The 27553-nt window shown below is 39.8% G+C and overlaps 1 protein-coding gene across 1 annotated transcript; it reads right to left on the reverse strand.

Annotated features, from left to right (window-relative positions):
• Window positions 1-12060: 12060 nt before the first annotated feature.
• On the reverse strand, window positions 12061-18440 carry LOC145448203 (CD82 antigen-like). The gene is made up of 8 exons (XM_080326554.1): window positions 18301-18440; window positions 18152-18242; window positions 16366-16463; window positions 15598-15672; window positions 15444-15530; window positions 13877-14011; window positions 13294-13377; window positions 12061-12652 (listed from the first exon to the last, which is right to left on the reverse strand). The coding sequence occupies exons 1-8, from the start codon at window positions 18355-18357 to the stop codon at window positions 12587-12589; spliced, it is 693 nt and encodes a 230-aa protein (XP_080182680.1). The 5' UTR covers window positions 18358-18440; the 3' UTR covers window positions 12061-12586.
• Window positions 18441-27553: the final 9113 nt, after the last annotated feature.

Raw genomic sequence — 27553 nt, forward strand, 5'->3', positions numbered from 1 at the left:
ATTTAGAGAATAATGGTTTTTAGAATCGCGCATTTCGGCGTTAGCCATTACCGCACCACCAGTCCACCACGCACCAAGATAAATTAACTTTAGGCCAACAGGAATTCCGAGAAGGCACTGCAATTGCAATTGCTGATCAAATTAACTAGGTAAAGGGAAAAAAGCTCGACAGCGAGAGAACCTTGGTCGAAAAGGACTACCCTTATGTTGACCGAAAACCACGATGTCCAATTGTCCACAGGCAATATCGGCCAGTGAAGAAATACCAATCGGGAATCGAGTGCGACTTTTTAGTTTGGTACGCTTTGGCGATTTCAATATCTTTTCACGTACCAGACGGGGGGTCACGAAATAACAACATGTAACGTACCGTAAGTAATTATACCAACGGGCCCTCCCGAATATTTCCGAGACAGTACCTCACTCAGCTCCAGCGGTAAAACTGAATAGGCCACTACGTGGGCTGAGAGAGGTTAAAAAATATAGCAATATATATGCAATTACCAATATTATTGACCGATTGAATCATGAATCATGAACAGATTCTGTGCTTCGCGCGATTAGGGCATAAACGTTGCCAATAGTGTATACAAGACATCTCGTGCATCGTGCATCTCGATGAGGGCTGATCTTGGTTTAGAACTCTATAGGGGGCCCAATAGCAACGTTTGGGGGGATGACGACGGGTTGTTTCGGACATACCAAATACATTTTAATGTATTCATAGAAAAACGCGGATAGGGGTTTAAAGAGACTTTAATATGTATCATGTTTAACATTGTTTCAAAATATGTCGGCAAATAAATAATTTTTGGGTAATTAACAGTCACTTTGTCGTTCCCCAATATCAACACATCCACTGCATGAGTACCAATTCGTGTAATTCACTGCTCCCAATTTAGATATAAAATTGATACGCTGGATATTCTAAAATATTTGACTCGGCCCGCTAACATATTTCTGCTTCTCATTTGGCCCGCGGAGAAAAACATTTGCCCACCCCTGGTATACAACATATAGATCAATGGTACGGGACGAATGTTCCGATGATGATGACCGCGCGCCAACAGTAAAAAATGCTGCATGACGATGTGATATTTTTGGTCCGTATATGACAGGGGTCGGAAGCCTATTTCGTCAAAGAAGCTATGGTTACCCTATATTCTCAAGTGTCAATATCAATCCAGTATGACGTCACAATTGGATATTATTGACGTCATGGCTTTAAAAAAATGTGTTAAACAATGGCTTGTTTTAAACATGTTTGCTTTAAATTGATTTTTGTTTTAAATGTAACCCTAAATGCGATGTCTTGAACATATAGAAGGGTGTCGAAAAATCAAGTACGGCTCTCAATCTAACATCCATCTCGGCCTAATGTCCGATGTAACCATGTAACAGTATTCGCTAGTGATCTTTCAGCTATCTTTTACACGCATTTTCTTGCTCTTGTATATTTGCTTTCTTCAAATACGTTCTTCGGCGGGTCTTTCTCTATTTTCTTGTTAAAGACGTTGTTAGAACAACCACTTTGTGGAGTAGGAGCCTAGATAAATCTCCGACACTTCGAAATGTAGGCTACTGCCGAGACGCGTAAGGGTCGTTCGCGTCGATGACGGTAAGTTTAGTGGCACGCCAATTTCCCATTCATATATGAGTAAAAACATGAATGTAAGTACATTGCTAAGTTCACAACGACGATCTAGCGCTATCCTATAATAAGTTCTTTGTGGTGTTTCGGGGTTTCGACTCATCCGGCCAGGACATTTAGTGCATACAGGTATTGGTGTTCCCCGGCCTCTTACGGTACTTCGACGATGTCAGAAATTTTGGTAAGTAGTACTACCGTAATGATCTTGCGGTAAAGTGTGGCGACACGGTAGCTTCTATTATTGTCAGAAACAATACGTTACGAGCTTACGCACATTTAAGGTATTTTGCCGATTGAATGTAAAGATATTTATGCCGGCAAAGCATACGGCAGTTAATAGCTATATGCAGGACCGAAAGAGCACTTTGTCAGCCCATTATAGAGTTTTGCCCCCCCCCTAAGGGTGACAAACCAAACGTACGGGTGAACATTTTAAGCACTACTTGTGAGCGCGAGTTCTTATACTGAGTGGTCAATGAGCTATGGCTGTCTAGTAGGGCTGTTCAAAAATAACCTTTTTTCCTGAATCTTTCTGGTTACTTGATTGAATCGTTATGTTGCCTTAAAAAATGACGCACACCAAATTTGAATTCATTCCAATCAATATTCGCGGGTTTCGAAGAGTTTGAAAATTTTGAATTTGCCTAAAAATGCAAAAAAAAATTTTTTTTTCAAGTTTCCTTCCAACGTTATGAAATTGTTGCGCTGTCTTCAAAAACGATGCAAAACAAATTTGACTCAATTCGAAGCCGCAGAAGTGGAGCTATTTCAGTTTTTCTTTGATAATTCTGGGATTATCCTTGATTGGTGGATCATCCCAGAATTATCATCAAAAAACTTGAATAACTCGGCTTCTGCACCTTGGAATTGAGTCAAATTTGTTTTGCATCGTTTTTGAAGACAGCGCAACAATTTCATAAGGTTGTGAGGAAAATTGGAAAAATTTTTTTTTTGCATTTTTAGGCAAATTCAAAATTTTCAAACTCTACGAAACCCGCGAATATTGATTGGAATGAATTCAAATTTGGTGTGCGTCATTTTTTAAGGCAACCTAACGATTTAATCAAGTAACCCGCAAGATTCAGGAAAAAAGGTTATTTTTGAACAGCCCTACTGTCTAGCAGTGTTGGGATGACTCGAGTCCTGACTGGAATCGAGTCAGACTCGAGTCACTTTTTCGAATGACTTGACTTGACTCGAGTCACTTTGCTAAAATGACTTGACTTGACTTGACTCGGGGTATCAGAAATGTGGATTGACTCGTGACTCGGAGCAAAATTCACGAGTCAATTTCAAGTCACCAAGTAATCAGTGTCGATAACTATCACTGTATCTGGCATCAGACATGGGGTAATCGTGATTAGTAATCGTAATCGATTACGGCGATTACAGCATTTTCAAGTAATCGTAATCGCAATCGATTACATTCGAAAAAATCCCGAAGTAATCGTAATCGTAATCGACTACTTCCAATATTTAATCGATTTCTTTGTTAAAGAACGATTACTTTTATTTGTACAAGAACTGTGACATAAACTGAACACTCGTTAACAAGGAAGATACATTACACCAGTTATTGAGAGCGTAAACGTCTGATTTTCAAAAGCCACTGGTCATTATTACGTCAGAGGTAGCCTATTAGCTTTGCTCATCTTTGCGTAAGAAGTGTCCACTAGGGCTGTTCAAAAATAACTTTTTTTTCCTGATTCCAGCCATTCACTGATTAAATTGTCAGGTTGCCATAACAAAGGCTGCACACCAAATTTGGTTCAATTCTAACAAGTATAGGGCTCCGCGGATCCAATTAAACTTATTAATTTATACAGGAAAATTGAAAAAAAAAATTTTTCAAATTTTTTTGTCAACCCCATGAAATTGTTGAGCTGTCTTCAGAGACGATGCAAAAAAAAATTGACTCAATTCGGACTAGTAGAAACGGAGTTATTCGAGTTTTTCGTTGATAATTCTCGGATTATCCCCAAATTAAGGATAATTGGAGAATTATCAACGAAAAACTCCAATAACTCCACTTCTACTAGTCCGAATTGAGTCAATTTTTTTTTGCATCGTCTCTGAAGACAGCTCAACAATTTCATGGGGTTGACAGAAAAATTAGAAAAAAATTTTTTTTCAATTTTCCTGTATAAATTAAAAATTTTAATTGGATCCGCGGAGCCCTATACTTGTTAGAATTGAACCAAATTTGGTGTGCAGCCTTTGTTGTGGCAACCTGACAATTTAAGCACTGAATGGCTGGAATCCGGAAAAAAAAGTTATTTTTGAACAGCCCTAGTGTCCACACATAGTAAATATATTTGATATATCTATAGATGTTCGATGTACATTAGTGTGATTGTAAGAAAACCCACCGTGCTGTATATCGGGTTATCAATACATTTCAGACAATACTTCCTCGCAACAGGATAATTAATCACCTCTCAGCCTAAGTTAAAATAGCATCTTTTGTATTGATGTTTGGTTCGGCTTAGTTCAACTATAGAATGTAATAGTTCTAATTCTATAGTTAAAATGCAGTTTCACCGTGCTGCTTGGCGAGCAGTAGGCCTATATGGTACGAACGTACACCAGACAAAGGTTTGAAATTTTGTACTCGTCAAATAAAACATTACGGTTTCCACAACAAAGCATTAAAATCAACAGCTGCTGATATATATCATAACCGAGCCGTTGTTTTGCCGTTTTCGTAATGGAAGCTTGCATTACATTATCTGCATCAAGTTGAAGGCAGAATTTTATGTTCACTTTCTCGTATTCTCATATTATTCTACTCAAAACGGGCGCCAATCGCTATAGCCATCGGATTATATACCATGTTAGCGTGGGTTGTAGCTAGAATCAGGATTAAAAAAGCAAAAGTTTCCCCACCAAAACATTGGTCTTGGGCCCCCATAGAGTAGTCAATTTTGAAGTTGAAGATTGAATTTAATCAATAATATTGGTAATTGCATTGTATTGCGTTTTTAATCCAATCTCAGCGCCCGATGGCCAGATTTACCTGAAGAGCAGGGGACGCGTAATTCATAATTATAACATCTGGTATCCTGGAATAATTACTTTATTGTATGTTGTTAATTCGTGACCCCCGGTCTGTTATATAGCCAAAAGATATTGATTGTAGGGGCCCGAACATAGCAGAATAAAAGAAAAACTTACGTGAGACGCACACACAAATAGTCATGTCTAATGCTCTGTGGGTGCCCGGGTGGAATTTGCATCGTGGGCTCAGATTGAAAGGAATAGACTGTTAGTCACGCCCACCCAGCGCGGCTATTGACAATGGACATATTATCTAAGTTTCGGCCAATAGTAGTCCACATCGTGGAGTCTCATGTTAGCCGAAACTGCACAAGTGCACATGTCTTTTGATGTGTCGAGGAGCGGTATTGACTGGCACCTAAATTCCTATTACTATGAATTTTACAAGCCTTATTTTTTTAGGGGGGAGACATATGCATTTTGAAATCAAGCTATCTAGAGATATTTAAATCGCAAAGCTCAAAGAGAATTTCCAAGTTAATGAAATGTATCGATAATACTCTTATAATTTATGTTGGTTTACGACAGGGGACGGCAACCTCTTGCTAGTCGCGGGCCAACTTTCGGGTGTACAACTTTTTGGCGGGCCGGAATTTTTCTTAGTACTATATTTTACGCTCACTTGGGTATATTATCCTACATTGCTGCAATCTCAATCATACAAATCAGAAGACATATGTATTTACACTTCAACAACACAGAATAAATGTGACAATTGACGCAGCTTGCTTGGTAAAAGGTTTTCAACTTCTGGTAACAAGTCAGATGAAACAAGAATCAGACCCTATTCAAAATGGACGTCCGAAATACGTGATCTTAGCTTGCTCTTCGTGAATTTCATTGTTCAAAACTATTGTTCACATGCGTACGTGCTTCCAAAAATCGATGCAATTTCTTTTGCATTGTTGGTCAAGCTGGGATAAAGACCAATTTCAAGAACGTACTCTTTGTCAAAGTCACGCAGCGATATGCTCTTTGTATGAAATTTGTCATTCAATTCAACTGCATCGCATTTCAGAAAGGCCCATTTGAAATTTTCAGGCAATGGTATTGGCATCCACATTAAACGGAGTACTGAACAGTGAGAATTCATTTTGTACAGAAGAAATGTCGGAAAAGCGGGTGAATATTCAGTAGTTAAATTTCGTATCACAGTTACAAATGTAGTGTTGGTACTAGGTTTCCTCTCCTCCAGTATATAGGAAAGTGAGCATAATTTTCTTTGTACTGTTGACATTTCCAGAGTCACAGATTTATTTTGAATGCGCCTCAACATTTATGTATTTAGTTGTTTTCCCCCTGAAGTTGCAAATTCAATTTCTTCAGATGTGACGGTAAATGCGCCAGGAAAGCAAAATAAGATACCCATTTTCAATTACAAGATTATGAGTCGGCTATATTTTTTTTTCGAGGAAAGTTGCTATTTCATTTCTCAGTTCATACACTCGTGTAAGCATAGCTGCTCGAACATGACAGATATAGGCCTACATGACATCGCCATATTGATTCTCTGCTCCTAGTAATATCTGGCGTAACTGATTCAGTTAATGAGACAAAAATCATATTAACAGTTTTCACCATTGTGGCCAAAACACTATTCAGGTTTGTTGTCTTGGCACACAATGCCTTCTGGATAATTAAACTATAAATAGACTAACTAATATACGGAAGCTAGTTATCTATAATTGAACAGTTTGAGATTCCGTCCTTGCGTCTGAGATGTTCCAAGCGTTTTTGAAGCAAAGGAAGGACACCTTTATTGTAACACCCCATTAGAGGGGTAAAGCCTTGAAAAAAGTATGGAACACCTTCGGTTGCGAGATACACCCGATTGGTAAGCACTGATCCAGTCTAGTCTATCTCCATCTCCTACTTCAACCAGCTTCGTTTTATTGCGTAACAATAGACTAATACGATGTAGGCTACTATTATATCGTAGCAATGCCGCATTTTTTTTTCATGCAGTGCTGCACTGCAAATTGAAACTCATTATGAAACGGCGGGCCGTATTCTTGTGATAACTAATTATTATGTCGCGGGCCGGACGATTTCGCTTGGCGGGCCGGATACGGCCCGCGGGCCGTAGGTTGCCGACCCTTGGTTTACGAAATATTTTTGAGTACCCTCCAACCACGCTCCCCACCCTATTAGGAAATTTGGGGTGCGGCAGTTATGGACCTGGCAAGAATGCAAAACGTTGTGTGCGATAAACCGTCTATAAAATGGGCAATGGGTACATTATGACGTAATAAGGAAATGTCCCGTCTTTTGTAAAGACAGTTGTTATATTATTAGGCCTTTTCAGCGCCAGCCATGTATTGTCTTTCAATATAACTGCTACGATGCAAAATGAATGTAATCGTGAGTAATCGTGATGACTTTTCCAATGTAATCGTAATCGTAATCGACTACTTCCTGATTTTGCTGTAATCGTAATCGTAATCGTAATCGCGTGATTCAGAAGTAATCGTAATCGCAATCGATTACATTCATGAAGTAATCACCCCATGTCTGTCTGGCATATGTTTTATTGTTCGCGCAACGCTGGTGTAACCCGTGAGAGCGACCAATCATTCAATTATCGTGCGTTTTACTGAGCCTCCATTGCTCTCTCACAAATATATTGATCGCAAACGAAGTGATCGAAGCTTACAGCCTACGTTGTCGTAAACTAGACTTTAGTAAAGTAGTTTAATGGCAAAATGTCCATTTCTGTTCTGTGTTAACCAAACCTCGTGTTTTATTAAAATTGAATTCGAAAATAGTTTATAGTCCTCAACCATTGGCGCAGGCTCGCATTCTATCATATCAAGTTGCAAAATGGTAATGCGTTGCATCTTACTAATTTGTTTCTCTATTCTCTATTTTGGCTGGTAACTATAAGCTGAGGCTGTGCAATTACTTACGTAGTTTATTAGTTCTACTTATATGTGAGCGATACAGCGTCTTACTTGCGTGTATATTTAACTCTATATTCCTTCATCAGTTCAAAATCAATGACCACTCAATCTGTGTATTTCAGACAGCTAGCAAAATACAATGACGTAACCACGCCTCATACCTCGAAAACGCAATTTGACTTGAATTGTGACTTGACTCGTGACTTGACTTTACTCTACTTGACTCGAGTCACCTCCAAAAATCGAGTGACTTGACCTGACTCGAGTCACCTTCGGAAATCGATTGACTTGACTTGACTCGAGTCAAAATGTGCAATGACTCGAAATGACTCGTGACTCGAAGGTAGTGACTTGATCCCAACACTGCTGTCTAGTCGCGTCATCCACGAATTTTTAATCCATGCTTGAAGTCGTTCAATGATATTGGTAATTTTATACATATTGCTATAAATATTTATCCACTCTCGGTCCACATACTCAGATTTACCGGTAGAGCAGAGGGATGCGGGGTTTTTGAAATTTTAGGGCACGTAAATTATACATTTTCGGGCAGGCCCCATGTTATTAATTATTTAGTTGACCGAAACTTCATATGTCTTGTTGTGTCGGGCGCGGTAATGGCCTGCGTCGAAATGCCCATATCTATACATCTTGCGTAGCCTATGTTTTCTTGGGGGAGGTGTACAACTGTACATTTATTAAAATCAAGACATTTAGCGACATTAAATCGCGCCAAAATTTGAAGAAAGTTTCATAAATCTAAAAAATTCATGTTCATTCACGAGTTAATTTTAGGCGCCCTTCGAACTCGGGAACCTGATTGGGGTATTTGGATTGCGGTAATTACGACCCTGGCTATATGCGTGTGTGCTGTGTATACAGGGCCGTAACAGCACTTCGTCAGCCCCCCCCCCAAAAAAAAACTTTGGTCTTGGGCCCCCCATAGGGTTATAGACCGAACGTCTGGGGGGCTTCGCCCCCCACAACCCCCCTCCGGCGATACACTGTTTACCACTATTCATCATGTTCATTGGGAGTTTCTTTAGTGAATCAGCTTTTGTCGCCTAAACGCGCGAAGGACGCAAAATTTCTAGAATTCATGACTGAATCGGTCAGTATGATCGGGAATTGCATACATTGTTATCAATTTTTATCTTCTCTCTGCTCACGTAATCAGATTTGCCGGTAGAGCTGATTGAGGTGTGTTTGAAAAGGTAGGACCACTCAATAATAATTAAACATCTTCGGGCGTATACCCGTTGGCAGAAACGAAACAGCACCTCGTCAGGCCCCCAAAAACGTGGGTCTTGGGCTCCCATAGGGTGATAAAACGACCCCCCTCCATCACGTTGTTCGCGTTTGTCACGAAATTACCTGTACTGTATTGTGAGCCAGCGCGAAGTGCGAAAATTTTCGATAATTTATGATAAAATCGGTCAATCAGATCAGCGATTGCATATATAATATGCTATCAATTTATTGTCCTCTCTACTCACGTAATTAGATTTACCGGTAGAGCTGAGTGAAGTGTCTTGAAAACGGGAGGGCCCGTAAATAATGATTAAACATCTTCGGGCGGGCGGAACCGTTGATATGACTTCGTTACATGATGTTATTTCGTGACTTCCAGTCTGCTATATCAAAAAATATAGAACCGCCCAAACGTAGGCTTCTGAACTAAGAGACGCACACGATTTCAAATTGGTATTTCTTCACTGGCATAAAATTTTTCCCAGCGGGATGGTATTTGTCTTGTGAGGTTCAGATTGCAAAGACAGGGACATTCGGCGCCAGTCATTTAGGCGCCTATGGACAATTAAACCTATATGTATTTTGTACATATAGCGAAGTCTTTGGTCTGCATAAGAGCATAGACCTTTTCGACCAAGCTTTTCTCGCTGCCAATCGTTCTGGCACACTTCTTGGAGTCGCATGTTATATGGCCTAAAACTTGATTGTATGTCTTGGTGGGTCGTGGCGCGGTAATGGCCCAATACCCAATAATAAAGATAAATGGCTTCTTGAATTCGCGCGCAGCGCGAAAAAATTTTGAAAAGTTGCATAAATTTTCAAAGAATACTCTATGATTTATGCTAATTCACGAAATAATTTTGGGCCCCCATTGAGCTCGCCCCCCCCCCAATTGGGGGGTTTGGGGTGCGGCAGTTACGGTGCTGTGTGTGTATATATATGTACGTTTGTATGGATGAAATATATATATATCATGTAGGCTTATTCCGTACATTTGCTGTACAAGTAGAACCACACTTACGACTAGAGCTTAGCACAATGATTCAAGTACTCGAATCTGAATCAAGTATTAATTTTAATGATTCGAGTCGAGTAGTAAAATATGATTGATGAGTACTGAAATTATACGCTACTTGCAACTGAAAGTTAATTTATCAACGAGAATTATAGTTTCGGCGTTAATTTTCACTGTTGAAGACTTGAAACCTTGATTGGCGCTATCGTAGCATACGAAACATAGAGTACAAAGCTACGAAGGTTACTGGACGTAGCACATTTCCGAAGTCATGATTATCCCACAACATTGACACCAAGTGGAATGAAATCAGTATGGTCGAAAAGATACCAAACTATCTTTAATGTGGCGGATAACAGGCATTATATTTTTCGTGGGGACATGAACGGTACATATTTGAACTTTGACTATTACATTCTGTTATGATGACGTCATAATGAGTGATACTCGAATACTCGACTCGAAGCATATTACGTGATTCAGAATCGAATCACTCAGGTACTCGATTTTGCCCAACCCTATATACTTACGACGTGCCGTGCAGAGCCTGTGATGTGATAGGTGCCACTATATATCACGATTTTAATAAATATAATAATAAGTTTGTATAAATTATGCCCAACAAATCATTATTTAGAGCGCCTTGGGATGGTAACATTCGTAATATGGCAAATTGTGACTTTTTGAGTCGTGACGATATAATTGGAGCGAAATGTCTCCCGATCATAGATAGGATCTCATTATCGAATGTTTACATTTGATAATCTCATTGTTGATCAAATTGCACTAGATCTTATGTCTCTTTTGCGCCTGCATGATCCCCTTATCATTTGCACCAAGTACCGTAGGGCTTGCCAGAAAATCTTCGGAGCCCAGGTACAACTTCGCAGCTTGGGACTCAAATATCGGATACATCAGGTATATACATTAGGTACACAATCTACCTCCTGCCGGTTTCCGTAACAGAAGCGTGCCGTTATCTTAATGATAGCCAGAATAGCGTGGATTTCGTGTAAAATTTTGCGAAACTGGCATAATATTTGACGATTCCCCCTTTTGTTGGCACCGTGATGCACCGAGTGATATAGGAAATATAAAAACGAGTTTTGATTGTAGATGTTAAGAATACTAGAAACCTCTGTTATTTCACAAATACGGTTCACGGGGTGGAACCTACCTCACCCCCCACACTGCACTGACTCGGATAGAGTACATTTGTCGCTCGTCTGAAACAATGTTCAATATGAGGAGACATTATTTGGCCGGAACGGGCTATCAGGGATTGTGCGAACGTTCTGTTAACGCCCGTGTTCGCAAACGAGCCCTGGACGGTTCTATAGGTATTCGGATGGCGCTCACGCCAAAAAAATCCAGGTTTGTGCGACCATGAACTCTTATATAAGTTCGCTGTGAACGCAAACATATACGCGATGTGGCATGTGATCAAAGATATTAAGACTACTGTCATATTATGCCATGTTACGAAATATTCCCGTGTATACAACTCGACAGCTACGGAATTAAAATGAAGCACATTGGTCATAGTAGTCGACAAACACTATGAATACCACAGAAAAACAGACTTCAAAATTCGCTAGGGTTCAAATTGGCTGCAATGGTTTGTCACGACAACTGACTTTCCTCTTTCGCAGTAAACTTTGCATTATCCTATATCCCTGTATGATGGAAAATAATAGGATTTTCTTTTAATGTGGCGGTGATTTTCTCGTTGAATATTAGCAAGCCATTGAGCTGCTACCTTACGCAACCGAAACTGCTCGAAACCCAATTATGGTACAGCGATCCCTAATCCCTCAATAGGCGATATCAGTGATGGATAATGATGGATGGATAAGAACCGCCCGATGCAGTCTTTCACCGCAACCACAGTCTACCAAAAGTAAAACTGGAATTATTTTTGTACCGGCGAAGACTATACCTCGTCTTGAATAGCGAATTTTTGATATTTATACATAGTATTCTGCATGATCAGTCGACTATTTACCAATGGTCGTAGGTCTTAGTCATTTTACACCAGGCCAATAGTGAGTTAACAACAACAACAAAAAAACATTTATCGCTTACCTGCTTGTGGGGCTCATTAACGATTCCTCACAAAATCAAAATTCGATCGAAGCAATTATTGATAAATCAGAAATCATTTCGACTCAACATTGATTACAGTATAATTGTGCAAGATGCAACTGTATTCGAGATAATTATCATAAACAGTGTCATTTTCAAGCGTGCATAGAAATGCGTTGACAGTCTTTTCACAACTGATGAATCAGTGAAAACAATTCTAATCATCAAAACGCATAGAAATCAAATTTTGCCACTCACAATCTCTTTTACTCAACGACCATAAGTAGATAATGTCTGAATGAGCACATCTGAATGTAACTTGTTTTTGATAGACATGATGTTTGAGAAGTTACACGAATATATTCATTTTTTTCACGCCATGCGATCATCGACTAATAATAGCAGCAGGTCAAGTAATGGAGTATGTTAATACTTGTGCTCTGTCTCCCGTAACGTGGTATTGAAAGGTTAAAACAGGAATTAGACTAAAATATACATCAATAATTCAATTACGATTAATGCGAACACTATGAATACAGAATCAACTTCTCGATGCATGAGGGAATCAATTATTGCGAGTATTTCTCGTCAATTTGGTCCGATCAAACTCCTTTCATTTCACGACTCTTACGCGTATCCATTCTTCTCCTTGATAGATTGGCACATGCAGCATGAAAATATGAGACCCAGGATCTATCGAACAATGAACAATAATTTAAAACGTTGATAGGCCTGCGTATGCATTATTTGCAAATTAAGAAGTCTTGACAAATGTTCTACGATTTAACCCGCCACTATGAAAGTAGCCATTGATTTTGTTGTTGACGGTAAAAGTATAGTTGTAAAATCTTACAAATGTACAAGTGAATGTATGTGACATTATTTTCAACAATCGCTAGAACTATGTAGAAGCAAAATGTTATGCGTTGAAAAACTAGTTCGGAGTTTTAATATGACGATGTACGGAAGATTCTCCATGTGAAGTAGAGGCAAGTTTCAAAAGACAGATTTAATTTTCTGGCTCAGAATGGCTACTTGTAATAAAGGAAGACTGTATAGCAAAAGGAATTGCTGTTGCGATACAGGCTGTAAATTCTGGCAGTAGTTATGAGATTGCTATATTAAATAATGGTATGGATACATTCATAGATAGTTATAACTGCATGAGGCATCAAAAGCCACGTCACAATCTCTGGACCGATATTTACGGGAATGTGCGAATAAGCTTGTAAACATTTTGTTATTGTTCCGTACACAAAAAATGGTAATCATAATCGCAATCTCGCAATATACATTTCACATTTCAATCATTGATGAAAAACTGTCTTGCTTACCTCGGCCAGACCAATGGCTATTCCTATGCCAGCGATAATTCTCAAATTGTCGGTGATGAAGTTGGTTACTGCGACGTCGCAAGGCTAAAATGTAATTAATTAAATTGTTTCATTGCGTCAGAGGCGTCGGGGCTGGTCAGTTATTCAAGTATTCGCTATAACGATGGCCTGTTGCTGTCAAACAGCAGTATAGGCTACATTTACGGAAGTAGTTCATTCCTATTGAATTACAGAGTTTCCACGTTGAGTATCTGATGTCGCTGCATTCAGTTATCCCGTAGATCGCAGATGGAGCCAAGTGAACTCGGTGTATTCAGAGAATGGAATTTGCAATAGTTTTACATTAAACTATAAGACCTCCACTGCCTTGGAAAAATGGATCTAACAGAAGCGGTTGCCATAAATTGTGGCGGATACTCTTTTTCTTCGTTGCCTTGGACGGTTCGATCCTTGATTGCCGCAAGCTTTTACAGCAAGTTATCACGGAATAATAAAATACAACAGCATATAAATTCGTCAAAAAATCTTGTTAAGCATGAGAATCTTCTTAATTCCGTCATTGTCCGTATAAATGATATTTCACCTGTTCGTATATTGGACCCGCTGCACACGAATCATCGCACGCATAGTTCGTGTTCACGCAGGCACAGCCCTCCGTTGTTTTGGACGTGTACAAGGCGCAAGCGTCATCGGTGCTATTGATACCGCAGCAGCCCAACTAATTTGAAATGACAAAATATAACTTCAATTACGGCGAGTCAACAAGTCTCCAATAGTAGAGGACACTCCAGTGGCGGCTCACCCCGTAGAGCATTTCCCCACCTATAATTCTGTGCTATAACAATATATTAACAACAATTTATTATTTATAGGCGCAGAGCACGGGAATAGCGAAACTGCGATGAAAATTGAGGTATTTTCTGTTTTTGCATGTAAATGCCTGGCCGGATCATAGTTATCTGCGAATAATTTTTGACGGTGATGTAGTCAACCGGCCCATAGTGTTTTGAATTGACAAGCTATGTAAGAGTAAGATACGGCATTAGTTCAGGTGCTCGTTCACATCGAGCTTTTTATAAATTTCGAGTTCAGGTGCGTGTTCACGTCGAGCTTTACATAAATTTGGAGTTCAGCTTCACACACTCGCGAATCGTCTGTGACTTTCATTATCTCTATACACTGTATAGACTATATAACTGGATACAGATAACAGGGATAACCAGCAACAAATGAAAGGAGGTGCGATTGCGTGATGGTAGCCAACCTGAGGCTGAGAACATCTCATGGTAAAGAGTTCATGGGACGAATCCCGCAAATTGTCCTGTTAGTTAACGTCAACTTTCGAAACAACATCGTTCACGTATCAAGCACGAACGTGAAAACAGATAGCTTGGCACTTATTTCTTATATTTCAATCGCCACAATGGAAATAGCAGATATCATAAAATTCCCACGATGTATTGATGTACTTATAGTGAGTTATACACGATGGTCTATTGTATAGTATTCACTATAGTTAGTCTATACAAGAGGTTCTTAATCAGGGGTCTGTGGACCCCTTGGGGTACGAAGCACTCCATCAGGGGGTACGATTTCACGTGAATATTCTTTTTCATTTTAATATAGGTACTATCGAAAGTTGCGTTGAAAATGGACAGGGAGTACGAGAAATTTTATTGAAAGCACAAGGGGTATGAGCGCTAAAAAGGTCAAAAAACACTGAGTCAATACTTATTACCTAAGCATTGACGGTCAACGTATAGTTAACGTTGCTATCTACGTAGAAGTAGAAGTAATTCCGTGCATTTTAGTCAATTACAAGTAGAAATGGCGATTCCCAATACATTTCAAAACTATTTCAAGTGGAAGTCGAAAATCGAAAGTCTGGAAGTACGAAATGGAGTAGCTACAAAAAGTCGATTTAGTCTACGGATAGCATGGTTCTAGTAGTATCACCTGAAAGTATTAGTCTAAAATCATAACCACTTGAATAAGTATCGCAAATAGGCTGAGCCAAATTGGGTATACTCCGAAAAAGTGCAAGTACTTCGGTACCGACCAGTTGGGACTGTATCAATAAGCACGATGCAGCTAAACCAGAAAAAATACGAGAAGATCGTAGGTTGGTATATGTATGATAAGTTGATCACCTGTTCCGAAATACTATTTAGCGTCTTCGCATCAGCTGTATCCGTAAGATCCAGAGCATCTAGCGACGTATCAACGGCTTCACCAACCTTGACGATATGTACAAAGTGGTTAATCGAAGTGCCCGGTTTCAATGTAATAATCGAATGTGCTTACCGAGTCGAAATTCACGGCGGCCCAAATTCCCACTGCTACTTGCATGATCACAAGAATCAGAAGTAGAGTGAAGTACTGAAAACAGACTTGGTGATTAATTCATTCATTTATATTATAATCCATTTCCGCTTGGTTATGGGTGGAAAATCCGGAGCAAGAAATATTTTTTATGTTGGTTCTTCCGGAGGAAAATAGCGTTTTAGCAACACTTTGAAAAGTCACAGTGTGAGATGAGCTCACAGAGATGAGCTACTTCAAACTATAATAGGGCAACCGGTTAACAACCACTGGGTTATATATCCGATGACTTTGACGACAAATCTACTTCGAATAATGCAACTGAACGTGTTTTGCGGTTTATTCTATAATTCTGTATTATCGTCCATACATGAAGTTTAATTTGTATTTTCTTACACAGTTTCATTTAGTCTGAAGTCCGCATAGTTCGCTGTAGGACCACACATTTCTAAGTTCATTTTATTTTAAGAGGTGGTTAGGCGGGATGACGCTACGTCGGGTTAGGTGCAGTTTCTTATTCGATCTCGAAGACTCAATCGGCATTGAGTTCCGTCTACTTTGTATTATATAGGCTATACTCAATATAAAAAGGTTTGAGAAAAGCTCAACTTCGTCATAGTATAATGGCTAAATTCATCATTAAATAAATAGTAACAAAACATGTTATCATTGCTGTTATTGTCCACGAAGCCGTACCATATAGTGGGAAAAAGTAACACTGTAAACGGATAGACCTTGAAAAATACCAACCAGGCCAAGTATTCCTGAATTTTCCTTCTTTGCTCCACAGCATCCTAAAAATCCCATGATACACGCAACGGAACCAGCAACTATCAGCACAATTGCACCTGTATACGAGATAAACAGTGATAATTTCTATTAAATAGGAAATTTATATAATCATTTTGAAATCTTTATATGGAAACAAAATAATATAAACACGTTCCTATCCTGTATGAGAGATTTTTCTATGAGCAATAAATGGTACGACTTCTGTGCGTTGGGAGTGACGAGTAATAATAAGGCCTTTACATATCTTATCGTCCTCTCCATTCAAATTTGTTTTTGACGAAGCAATAGATTGTCTGTCTGCTATGGTTCAAAAGCCACTTTTATATCGGTGAAGAGGGGGCATTATAGACCTTAACATGTGACGATATGGGTGCGCTTTTGGTGAGTATTGCAGCGCAAGTGCAATGCACAACCATTCATTTTGAATATAACTCAAATGATCAAACGAAGCTCAAAAGAATCTACTGAATTGCACTGAACTAACCTACAACTTTGTGAAGTGCTCATCAAACTATTTTTCAAGACTCTTTCTCTTCGTACTGAGTCAGTAGTGACGAAAGATCAGCGCCAGTCCCAAAATGCAATGCAGCACTTTGCCGATGGCACATGATCATTCTTACAATTCTAGACTGCATACCTGGCGGCAACCGTCCAGTTGAGTGACCAGGGACGCAGGGTTGTAATGACTCTTGTCATGACTCGACTCGAGTCGCGATTTTTTGGTGACTCGACTTGACTCGAGCCAATTTGTGTAATGACTCGAATTGTCATTGCGCATGGCTCGGACCAACTCATATGACTCAAAACTGGGTCTCCAAGACAGGCATTTCAGGTATTTCGAAGAATAGTTAAGTTATCACACTATTAATATTTCGTCTATCAGTACTGGTACTTTAGAATGCTACCAGAAACTGTTAAAAGTGAGGGAAATTAGCACATTATGAATGCTAAGCATCCGATATCATCGAGCAGAGTTGTGTAAAGTGGGTTTCACATGACTTTAACTCGGCAATGAACAGTCAACACAATGACTTGGACACAGTGACTTGGACACAGTGACTTGGACACAGTGACTTGGACTCGGACTTGACTCGGTGGTGAATTGAAAATGACTTGACTTGACTCGAGTCAAAGCTGTATAAATGAGATTGACTTGTGACTCGGAACCTTGTTACTTGGTTACAACCCTGTGGCTGGACCAGCCACAGGCTAACGCTTTACGGCAACAATTCGGGTGTGGCGAGATATCGCCGTGGTATAATGTACAGTTGTAGTACCAATGTGGATTCGAGTCCGATCGAGGTCGACTCCAGAATTGCTACCCAAGAGTTGAAGGTTTATTTAGGCTCCTCCTCGCCATCTCATTCGCGTAAGCGCTGTCTTTAAAAATCCTCTAGTAGTGGGCCGTGATACAAGTCAGCATATATGGAAACGTTGGCCCGGTGTAAATGGCCATAGTAGTTGATAAAAGCCATGAATACCACAAATAACTACAACAATAGCAGCAGCAGTAATCTGGAGAATTCTATCTAACGTTTCAAACATAGTATCTAAACAATTTAATATTCCGAAAACCAATTCTCGTTAATGGGCGAAGACTGAAGGGTTGCATGACAAATAGTCTACTTCCATTTTACAGATTCTATTATCAACTATGGAATGCAGCAGTGAGCTGGTGTGAAATTGTTGGCAAGGCTATACGACTGCTGGTGACTTGACAAGCTTTTTAATATGCCATTCTCACCATTCTCAGAAAAGCTCAAGTCTCCTAGTGTAACCTCTGAGGTGCTGTTCAAGATCCATATTCCAACTCCGAGCGTAGCTCCTCCGGCGAGCTAAAAGAATAATATCGTAACACATGAAACGATTGTCATTGCATGTGAGTGTACTTACGAACAGCGCCAAATTGAAGACATACATAAACAGTCGTGCCATTGAAAACCAACACATCTTGGATTTTTATTTCTGATATATTTCTCGGATAAACAATAATGGTTTAGTACCTGTAATTTTCATGAAATCAGGCCGTATTATTGAATAATAATAATGGTATACCATTCGAGCAAAGTCAGTGTTACCCAGCGGCAGTTCATTGTAGATGTATAGTACAATATTGTATCCACTGTTCACAAAATAAACTCGATATTAGGATATAAGAAAGATGAGTAGTGATTCCACTCAATTAAGCGAAGCACTTCTTGTGCGATCCAGGTATAACTAAAAATCCATGCACCGTGTAGTAGGAGAGAATAAAATATTTTCTCAAGTAATCAGGTCAAAAGGTCGAAAATTACCTGAAACGTTGAATCCTGGAAAGCATGGTGATATATATAGATATATCTTAAATGTGTCTTTAAATTCTCAAAATCATCTTCGGCGCTATTGCTACAATACAAGGTTCACCAAGGAGTTGCGGAAACTAGGACAATTACTTTGTGAAACGATTGCAACAATTGTAGCCATTAAAAAATGCAAATCTTTCTAACTCTTAAATAGGAACTGTATATCCAAAAAAATCTCTAAGTGGCGGTATAATAAGTAACAGTGCCAAATCAAAGCATCTTGGCTCTTGGTGGTATATTTGATATAATTTTCATATGTGCGCTCTGCACATTTGCAATATGAGCAATGAGCATTCAAAGTAGCAACATATCTTTTACAAACATAGTAACCACCTTCCTTATTTTCATCAAGCAGTCAATTTAATTAATTGATTGAAAATATAGAAGAATATACCCTGAATCTATTGCGTCATTCGTTGTACTTCCATACGTGAGGAAGATCAACAATAAACAGGTAACCTGTGTGAGTAGGCTACAATATCAAGTCACGTGGCCAGTTTGCTCCTCTTATATTTAGCAACACGCCCTCAGACCGAGTAGAAAGAATAGTATCCTTCCTGTAGATTTGTTGTGGGTTGTTTACATTATGAACCAATATTTGTATGCAGATCAATTTCTCGAAGAAAGCATTAGAGGCAGTTTGGCGAAACAGAACACCGGGAATGACGTTGTCGCTTAATATGTTAACCATTAAATATTTTTAGAACAAGGGAGCCTTTAGCTTGGCGATAAACAAAGGATGTTGTCCTAGCGACAGGCCACCGACTGTTGTCACAGCGGCGGTAGTTTCTAATTGCTCTGGATCGCTGCATTTGAGATTTACAATATCATGGCAAGCACTATAAAGCACGTTGCGTAATATCGTCAACAAGGTCTAGGGATTACTGTGACTTTTCCTGGATTCATTACGGCGCAGTTTTTCTGCTATGGTTATGATACCCTTGTTGCAAGTGGAAGTGATTCTTTTTAGTAGATACGATGTCGTATTGGAACTGAGACAACTATGTGCATATCGAGGTTTAAAATGTGTGTATAGATCCACATCTTTGCAATTTTAACAATGTAGTTATGTCGTGGATTCATTGTGGTGTAGCATTGTGCTCAAGCCGATCGTTTGGGGGGCTGAATGCGTATTTCCTCCTCGCTGCGCCACTCAGAACCAGATTTAGCCATGCATGCTAAAAGATGAGCGTGAAATCGGAATCTACTACTCCTGTGTATAGCCACAACATTTTGATGCCGACTTCATTAGATATCATCACGCTTAAAAACTTTGCGAAACATTGAAAGCCGCGATTGTGTGTCCTGCCGATCAAAAGGTGTTAATCTGTGTCACTTTACCTTCATCTTCAAAGTAAATCACTATGTAATATAATTTTCGACTTGGCCTATCATCATGTGAGTCATATCCCTTTATCACCAAGTAGTCTGTAAGATGAGCGTTTTCGACAACTGGCCCTATAGTTGACTATTTTTCCCTGTTATGTTTCACTTTGGGTGCATCACTACTGCTGCATCTCATCGGATCCATGTATACAAAGGTTACTGCAATTTGACACACCACTAAATGTCTCGCGGGATACCTCAATGCCCGCTAGATCAAACTGGAAAAATCTTTTCATTGTGTTACGTGGCTTAAATGAGACAATTTAGGTTGTGTTATGCGTTGCTGTGCGTGACTTGCAAAATTATGGCAGAATCTGATATAGTTTTATTGCGATACCAGGCAACTCAACAGTGGAAACGCCTGGTTCAAGTCATTATCGACATTTTGCTGTTGTGGCGTATCGCATTGCTAGTTTTCGTTGATCATGCCTTGCCCCACGAATAAGTCACTCATCAAATGACTCACCAAATATATCCACGCCCTTATACTATACTGAATTGGAGAAGATAGCCTATGACGATAGCGCAACCATATCCTCTTTTAAGAGGATTTTTTTCTCTTTCCAAAATATGGTAACCCTAATATCAGGTTCCATCTCTGTTATCAGAACACATCCATCATCGAATGCGCCACCAAATAACCGAATTAGACTAATTTTTGTCAAATTGCCAAGTATAATTGTCAGCGCTTCTTATAACTATACCTAAGGAGTCCAGTTTTACCTATCTCTTTTCTAAAATAAGATCAATTGATGGGCGATGTTTCGCGCATTTTTACTGGAATCAACTATCATATTCTGCTGTGCAGTGAACTGCAAATACGCATCAAACAATCCGTAGTCCGGTTTCCAGAATAGCATAACTAGAATTCAAATGGAAATTCCATGACAATGCGTTGATTATTACTAAAATTAACGCGCGAGCTCAATACGACCATCGAATTATCACATATAGGACTCACTGCTAGTCTAATCGTATGATGAAGCCGCTACCTCCATTCACTGAGCCACCATTTCTGATGTTGTCTGGCAATGCGCGCAAATCACACTCGAAGCAACGCTTTTACATCAACGCCTAACACTTAAAAACACAGTGAATGATTAACGAAAAACAATATTGAGCAATCATATAAGTGCATCGCAAAGAATGGCTATAATTAAAACAAGGCGGGAGGGAACAAAATTTCGATTACCAACGTCGATATCTTCGCAAATATTCGCACTGGGGTTCCTGGTGGTATTGGGGTTTTTTGAAGTGCGAACTTAGCATGCAACAAGTTGCGACCTGCATGCGTTGATCGACTTGTCTGTTTGGCAAGGTCGTAGCAACTACATAGGTAGGTACATTGTCAACTTTAACGATGTGGCTCCTCATTTGAAGAAACGTAGATTCTTTCAATTAATATCAGTTACAGCTTCAGTATGGATCGAAATACCAATAAGATCACGAGAACTTCTATTCCCATTCTTCAGCGATGTTTCCGTTGCATTACCTGATGTAGGGCCTACAATACACGTTTCTATATCGTCAGTCTATTGTCCATTAGACCGATAACGCTCACAGCCACAACCATCTAGTTCAGGGGTGGGCAACATACGGCCCGCGGGCCGGAACCGGCCCGCGAAGGGATTTTGTCCGGCCCGCGGACAGTTTTCCGTTTTACATGATAATGTGACCCGCGTCCCTAGTCTGCCGAGATTTCCCACTACTTGCTTACAACGTCAAATTTTAGTGACTGCATAGTGCATGTTATTATATACGTATATGCGCAGCGTGCTAGAGTGGAGCTTACGCGTAAGTTCGTCGAAGCGAGAAAACTTGCATTATCGGCATTTGGGATGTACTCAACCCTAATGTCGTTTGTGGTAATCATGGTGTTTGTCGACTACAATGATCAATTACACCAGGCTGATATTTCTTATTTTTCATTCTGTAACCGCCGACTTGTAGCACGGCACACTTCTAGGCTTTTGTAAGACGAATACACTGCTTATACCAGGGATCGTCAACTCACAACGGGTCGCGGGCCACTTTTCAAATTTCGTAGAGGTCGCGGACCGCATGAATTCATTATCGAGATTTCTCAGGCCACACAGTTGAACAACGATGCTATCTCGTCACCTACTCAACCCTAACGAATATATGTGTTGGTAAATTAGGGGTACCGGGGTTATCGAACTCCTTGAAATCTTAATTGAGGATTGCACCGTGTGTTAATTGATCAGATAGAAGCAGACATGGCGGAGCCTGTGTGACAATGCTATTCTCAAAGCCACATTGTCTTCGTCATTATCGGCGAGAAATGGCTTTGAAGTGACATTACTGTCGTTAAAATGTATTTATTAAATGCGATTTATTCCTTGTATATGTGGAATGTGGATAAATGGGCGAATATTGTATCGATTCAGCAATCCGGCCCGCCCAGTACTTAATTTTCCTATATCCGGCCCGCCGACTCGAGAAGTTGCCCGCCCCTGATCTAGTTGATTCGCTTTCATTTTATTATACGGGGCGAATACCAAACGAAGGTAATCACGATATCTGTATTTACCATCCTTGAACCGAGCCGAAATGATTTGTTAATCTTATAGTCCGCCACCGACGCGAGAGAACCCGATACGTATCTCCACAGTAGTTTTGGAATGCGTTTCGTCGGCGGTTCTACTCTTCTCCTCCATTATGTCGCTCATTCTTACGGATTCTTCACAAAAAAGCCAAAGAAGACCCGATCACAGACGTAAACAGGGAAACGAATGAAAAGAGCATGGAAAAGCGTCCACGGAAGGACAACCGAAGCATTGAGACCGAGCACTGTAGTCGGCCGTTTCGACACTCTCTATCAGTTCAATTAATTGCATTGTGTCTTGCTTGTCGCATCGTAAATTGTACGTCTTGAGATGGTGAAAATAACACAACCGCTGATTCTGATTATTGTTATGGATCAGTGTTTCTTAACCTCGTATCCGGCCCCGAGGGGCGATTTGGATTTTGAAGAGGGCAGAAACGTTCAAGGTGCAATTTTGGGGCGATGGGGTCAGGGGGTGATATGGGTGGCGTTGAAGAAAAGTGGCGTCGCGGTGGAGGGTGCAGCAAGGACATATATGATTATAATAGTAGAGCAATAGTTCTGTAAATCCCTGCAAATTAACATTCGACAATATCTGTCATACTTCAGAAAATCTCAAATCTTTACCGCTCTCTCAGTTGATTTACTAGTCCCACAAAGCAATAAATCAAAACCGGGATTGCCAGTCACAGAGGAATGTGTACAGAGGGCTCGAACCAGACGGTATATGAGTACGTATCCAATGGTTGCTATAACAACATTGATTTGATCCCGAACATAGCACATGCAATTACGGTTGCATTTAAAACAAACGGTGTTTTAAAACACTTTGTGTAAAACATCTATTAAACAGTGTTTTAAATAAATTCCCTTTTTACAAAAAGTAGTTTTTTTTTTTTCACACATTGTATAATTATGCCTTAATTGTGTAAATGCTTTCGAAAACATGTAGTATATAAGTATGAGAATACCGACGATTTGCACCCAGTACAGTCGACGTTAACGATATGGAGTGGCTGGAACCCTCGAGACCGTCCTTGATTCGACAGCTTTCGCGAGTAGCTGTAGATAATTGGTACGGAATGGGTGTTCTGATGATGATGACCGCAGGCCGTAAATGTGCTGCGTAACTGTTTTGACAGTGGTCGGAAGCACTTTACGTCGAAGGATCCATATTTACCCTATATTATCAATTGTTAATGTCAATCCCCTGTGACGTCACAAGTAAAGAATCGTGACGTAATGGTTAGAAGGAAACAAAAGAAAACAATAAAAACACGTCTTAAACAAGGGCCATGTTTTAAACATGCTCGATTTACATTGATTTTTGTTTTAAATCCAACCCTACATACCATTATTATAGCGTAAATTAATTGAGTGATCCTCGGGCGTGATTCAAGCTATTTCTGATAATATAGTCCTCTTGTAATGGGGTTTATTGATGATTATTTGATTGTTCTAGACAGCAACCTTTAGTGTTCCCCCTTTTCATTATATTCATCGTAGGCCGCGGTGCACGTGCTATTCTGCTATCGTCATCTTTCCTTGTTTATGCTGCTGCGAAAGGAATTCGCGTTCCTGCCTTGATAATAAACCAGCTCGCACTTAGTAGTTGGAGCGTATCTGCTGTTAAAATGCAACAAGTCCCGACCTGGCACTGCAGGAAAAAAGGTTATGAACTATTGGTATAGACGAAGTGAACTAAACAATCGATCAATGGACTTCGTTTGTACACTGCTTCCATTTCATACTTGAACAGTTTTTTACACAACACTATTTAGTTTTACACTTTGTAATTTGAAAAGTGCAAAGTAGATAAGTTGATATAAGTTTGCATTCATTTTATGTGAGAAATCGTCATGAGAACAGCGTGAAATAGGAATCACAGTAACTATGCTGAATATTTATTTTCGAGATTGTACTTATTTGCAGCGTCATATTGCTTTAGTCGCGAAAATGAATATTACAATTTCGAAAAAATCCGTCTGATTAGCTACTACTTACTTGAGTAGTTTTATACCTTTCATTTTCTAGTTCCACTTGACGTCATCATTTTGTGGTGTATTATGGTCTCGCTTTACTACTTGTATTGGAATAGAAATTCACGGCGGCACTTCTACTTCTACGTGGCAGCGCAACGCTGACTAGCGCATCTTTGTCTACACAACATTCATTGCCAAGACATCCCTAGTGTCGGGATATCAACCGGTTAGGGGTGTAAAGGGTATATTACATTTACTGAACATCCGAATTTTTTAATCGCACATATCACAGTACGTTTTAAGGCAGAAATAAATGCCGGTACCGTCATATGATAGGTTCAATCGGGCATCCCTAAAACGCCGCAGTAGCGCTAAGGTGGAAAGCGTAGCTTCCAGTCATTGTCTTTTGTGTACACTGTACATGTACAATGTACATGTACAATGTGTACAACTGTACATATATCATAGCAACTCTAAATGCGGGAATGGCGGAATATTAACATAAAATGAAAATGTGAGATAGCACAAACAAAGCCCAACAGGAAAAAGCGTATAGTTTAAGAAAGTAATAGCGGAAAAGTCAATCATGCAAGTTCAAGGTGAATACTGAATATGGCCGAATTGCCGATCGATGTAATTGTGAACTTAATTTGGCGGAGCGGAGCCAGTGGTCGGATTCAGCAAGTTCGTAGCGATTCTATAAAACAGTCTCACGACATTTTAAAGCCTAACAGATAACTAAAAATCATTTTTTATAACAGAACCGGATGAAATATTTGACTCTTGGATATTGAATTGCGGAATTGAAAAGATTTGAATCCGGCCACTGGGTGAAGCCCCTAAATCGGAATACGCGATGATCAATTCATCATATCATGCCATGAAATGGGTAAATTCAGGTTGCAAGTCGTAGGAAAAATTCTGATGCATGAATTTAGCTACTTCAAAAATACCTAAACATCGTCAAATTTCGAGATTTCGTGTTTCGGTAGAACAGGCATAGTTTGGCATGAAGTGGTAATTCCGGACATCAAACGCATGTTTCGGTCTTGCGAGTACAAATTTTAGAGCAATATGAGGTGGAAGCATTTTAAGAACACAAACAATCACATATTACAGTTTTACATAGTTGTCATGGAAATCTGCTTGTGATTGGTCAAACTGCCAATTTTTGATGCTGCGTCAGTTACAATATTTCTAAGCAGACACCGCGCATGTACAGTACATTGTACAACGTACATGTGTGTGCGTGCATTTGTGCACTGCTGCAGGTAGCACTGAAAGTGACGCAACAGAAATGTGCCGACGCCAGATTGCACATTTGGCTAGCTGTAGCAAACCACACGCATAAAGTCTCAATGCAAACACCTTGTCAGTCGGAAGTCGGTCGTCGAATTCGAATCATCGCCGAATGCATGCAGAGCATGTATTTCGGAGGAACGATGCCTACGACCCCAGAGGCCAGAGGAAGAAATATTCAATATTCGGTTGAGAGGTTACGGCTCACTCAAAAAAATTATGTTTTACTGAGCACAACATTTTGGTCCATGCAGCATTTCAGTCAGTAAACCTCGCTTATATTGAATTATACACTCATATGACGCGGTATTTCGTATGGTACCTCGCGAGCAGAGATATCGGCAACTTGGAAACATAACCTAAACCGTAACTCATATTGTCACAGTTGTTTAAAAATTGTCTGGAACCAAGTTTAACAGATGTAGAGATGTCTAGCTAATATACATCTGCAACGGCACATTGAACGGTGCTAACTGACAATATTTGATGACTTGCAATGAGCTCGAAATCGGAAAATTTGAGGTGACTTGACTTGACTCTGGTCAGTTCGAAAATTTGTGTCGCATTGCCTCTTGCGGTGACATTGAAAAGTGTTGGGATGACTCGATGTGTGTCGTGTAATAAATTAGGGTGACTCAAAATCGCAGGCGACTCGCAGTAGTAACTTGATCCGAAACTTGGCCTAAGGAGAATACATACATATTGTTTGGTATCCAACATGATGAAGCATATCGACAACACGTGTCTATATGAAGCGCACTGCCAGCATTATTTACTCTGTTATTAGTCACTCATTGTCTCATGTGACTGTTACGAGTACAAACACCGCGGACGAATCGCATGCTTACTGTTACAATCTCAACTTCATTCGAACTTTTCCGGTGAGCAAACTTGAGTCTCGTGACTTTTGACGTATATATGTGTGGTGTGTGCCCACTGCCCATGTATATTTATATCGTTAAGGCGAAACTTGTCGTCAATTGGATAACGCAGTATTGAGAACACGCTCCGTTGATAATAAACGACGAAGATGCTTTTCCAATTATAAGAAATGAGAAAGAGCTCCTCTATAGGTTACATATTAAGTCAATAGTATTCTGAAACTCTCCCCTCAGTAAAACACTGTCGCTAGATAACGGCGGCTGCGACTGCTACTATCCAATGCGACACGCTCGATGCGATGAAAATATGATTTTGTAATTTAACTGATCAATATGATGTCAAGCAGCATTATTCTTGTCAGACATATGATTACCACAGTTAGATCCACATATGAACAGGAACGGGATGGCACTCAGTCTTGCAGGGGTGGGCAACCCGCGGCCGTATAAGGAAATTTGTGCGGCCGTGGACGTGGACACGTAATTCAATTGGTATGTGTTGGCAGCCGTCGACGTGAAAATTGAATTTACGAATTGTCTCCCGAATTTTCGAGAGAATGATAAATCATTTAGAGATTTAATTGATCTTGAGAAATTTTCTTCGCGCGATGCGCGCTTCAATCGATTTTAATGTAGTAGCGCCCTTTGCAATCTGAGCCCCTAGAGTACAGATGCGAACAGCGGTGGAAA

The sequence above is a fragment of the Botryllus schlosseri genome, chromosome 10, assembly GCF_051294905.1.
Source record: "Botryllus schlosseri isolate E-star chromosome 10, Bs_hap1, whole genome shotgun sequence".
In the NCBI taxonomy this organism is placed as follows: Eukaryota; Metazoa; Chordata; class Ascidiacea; order Stolidobranchia; family Styelidae; genus Botryllus; species Botryllus schlosseri.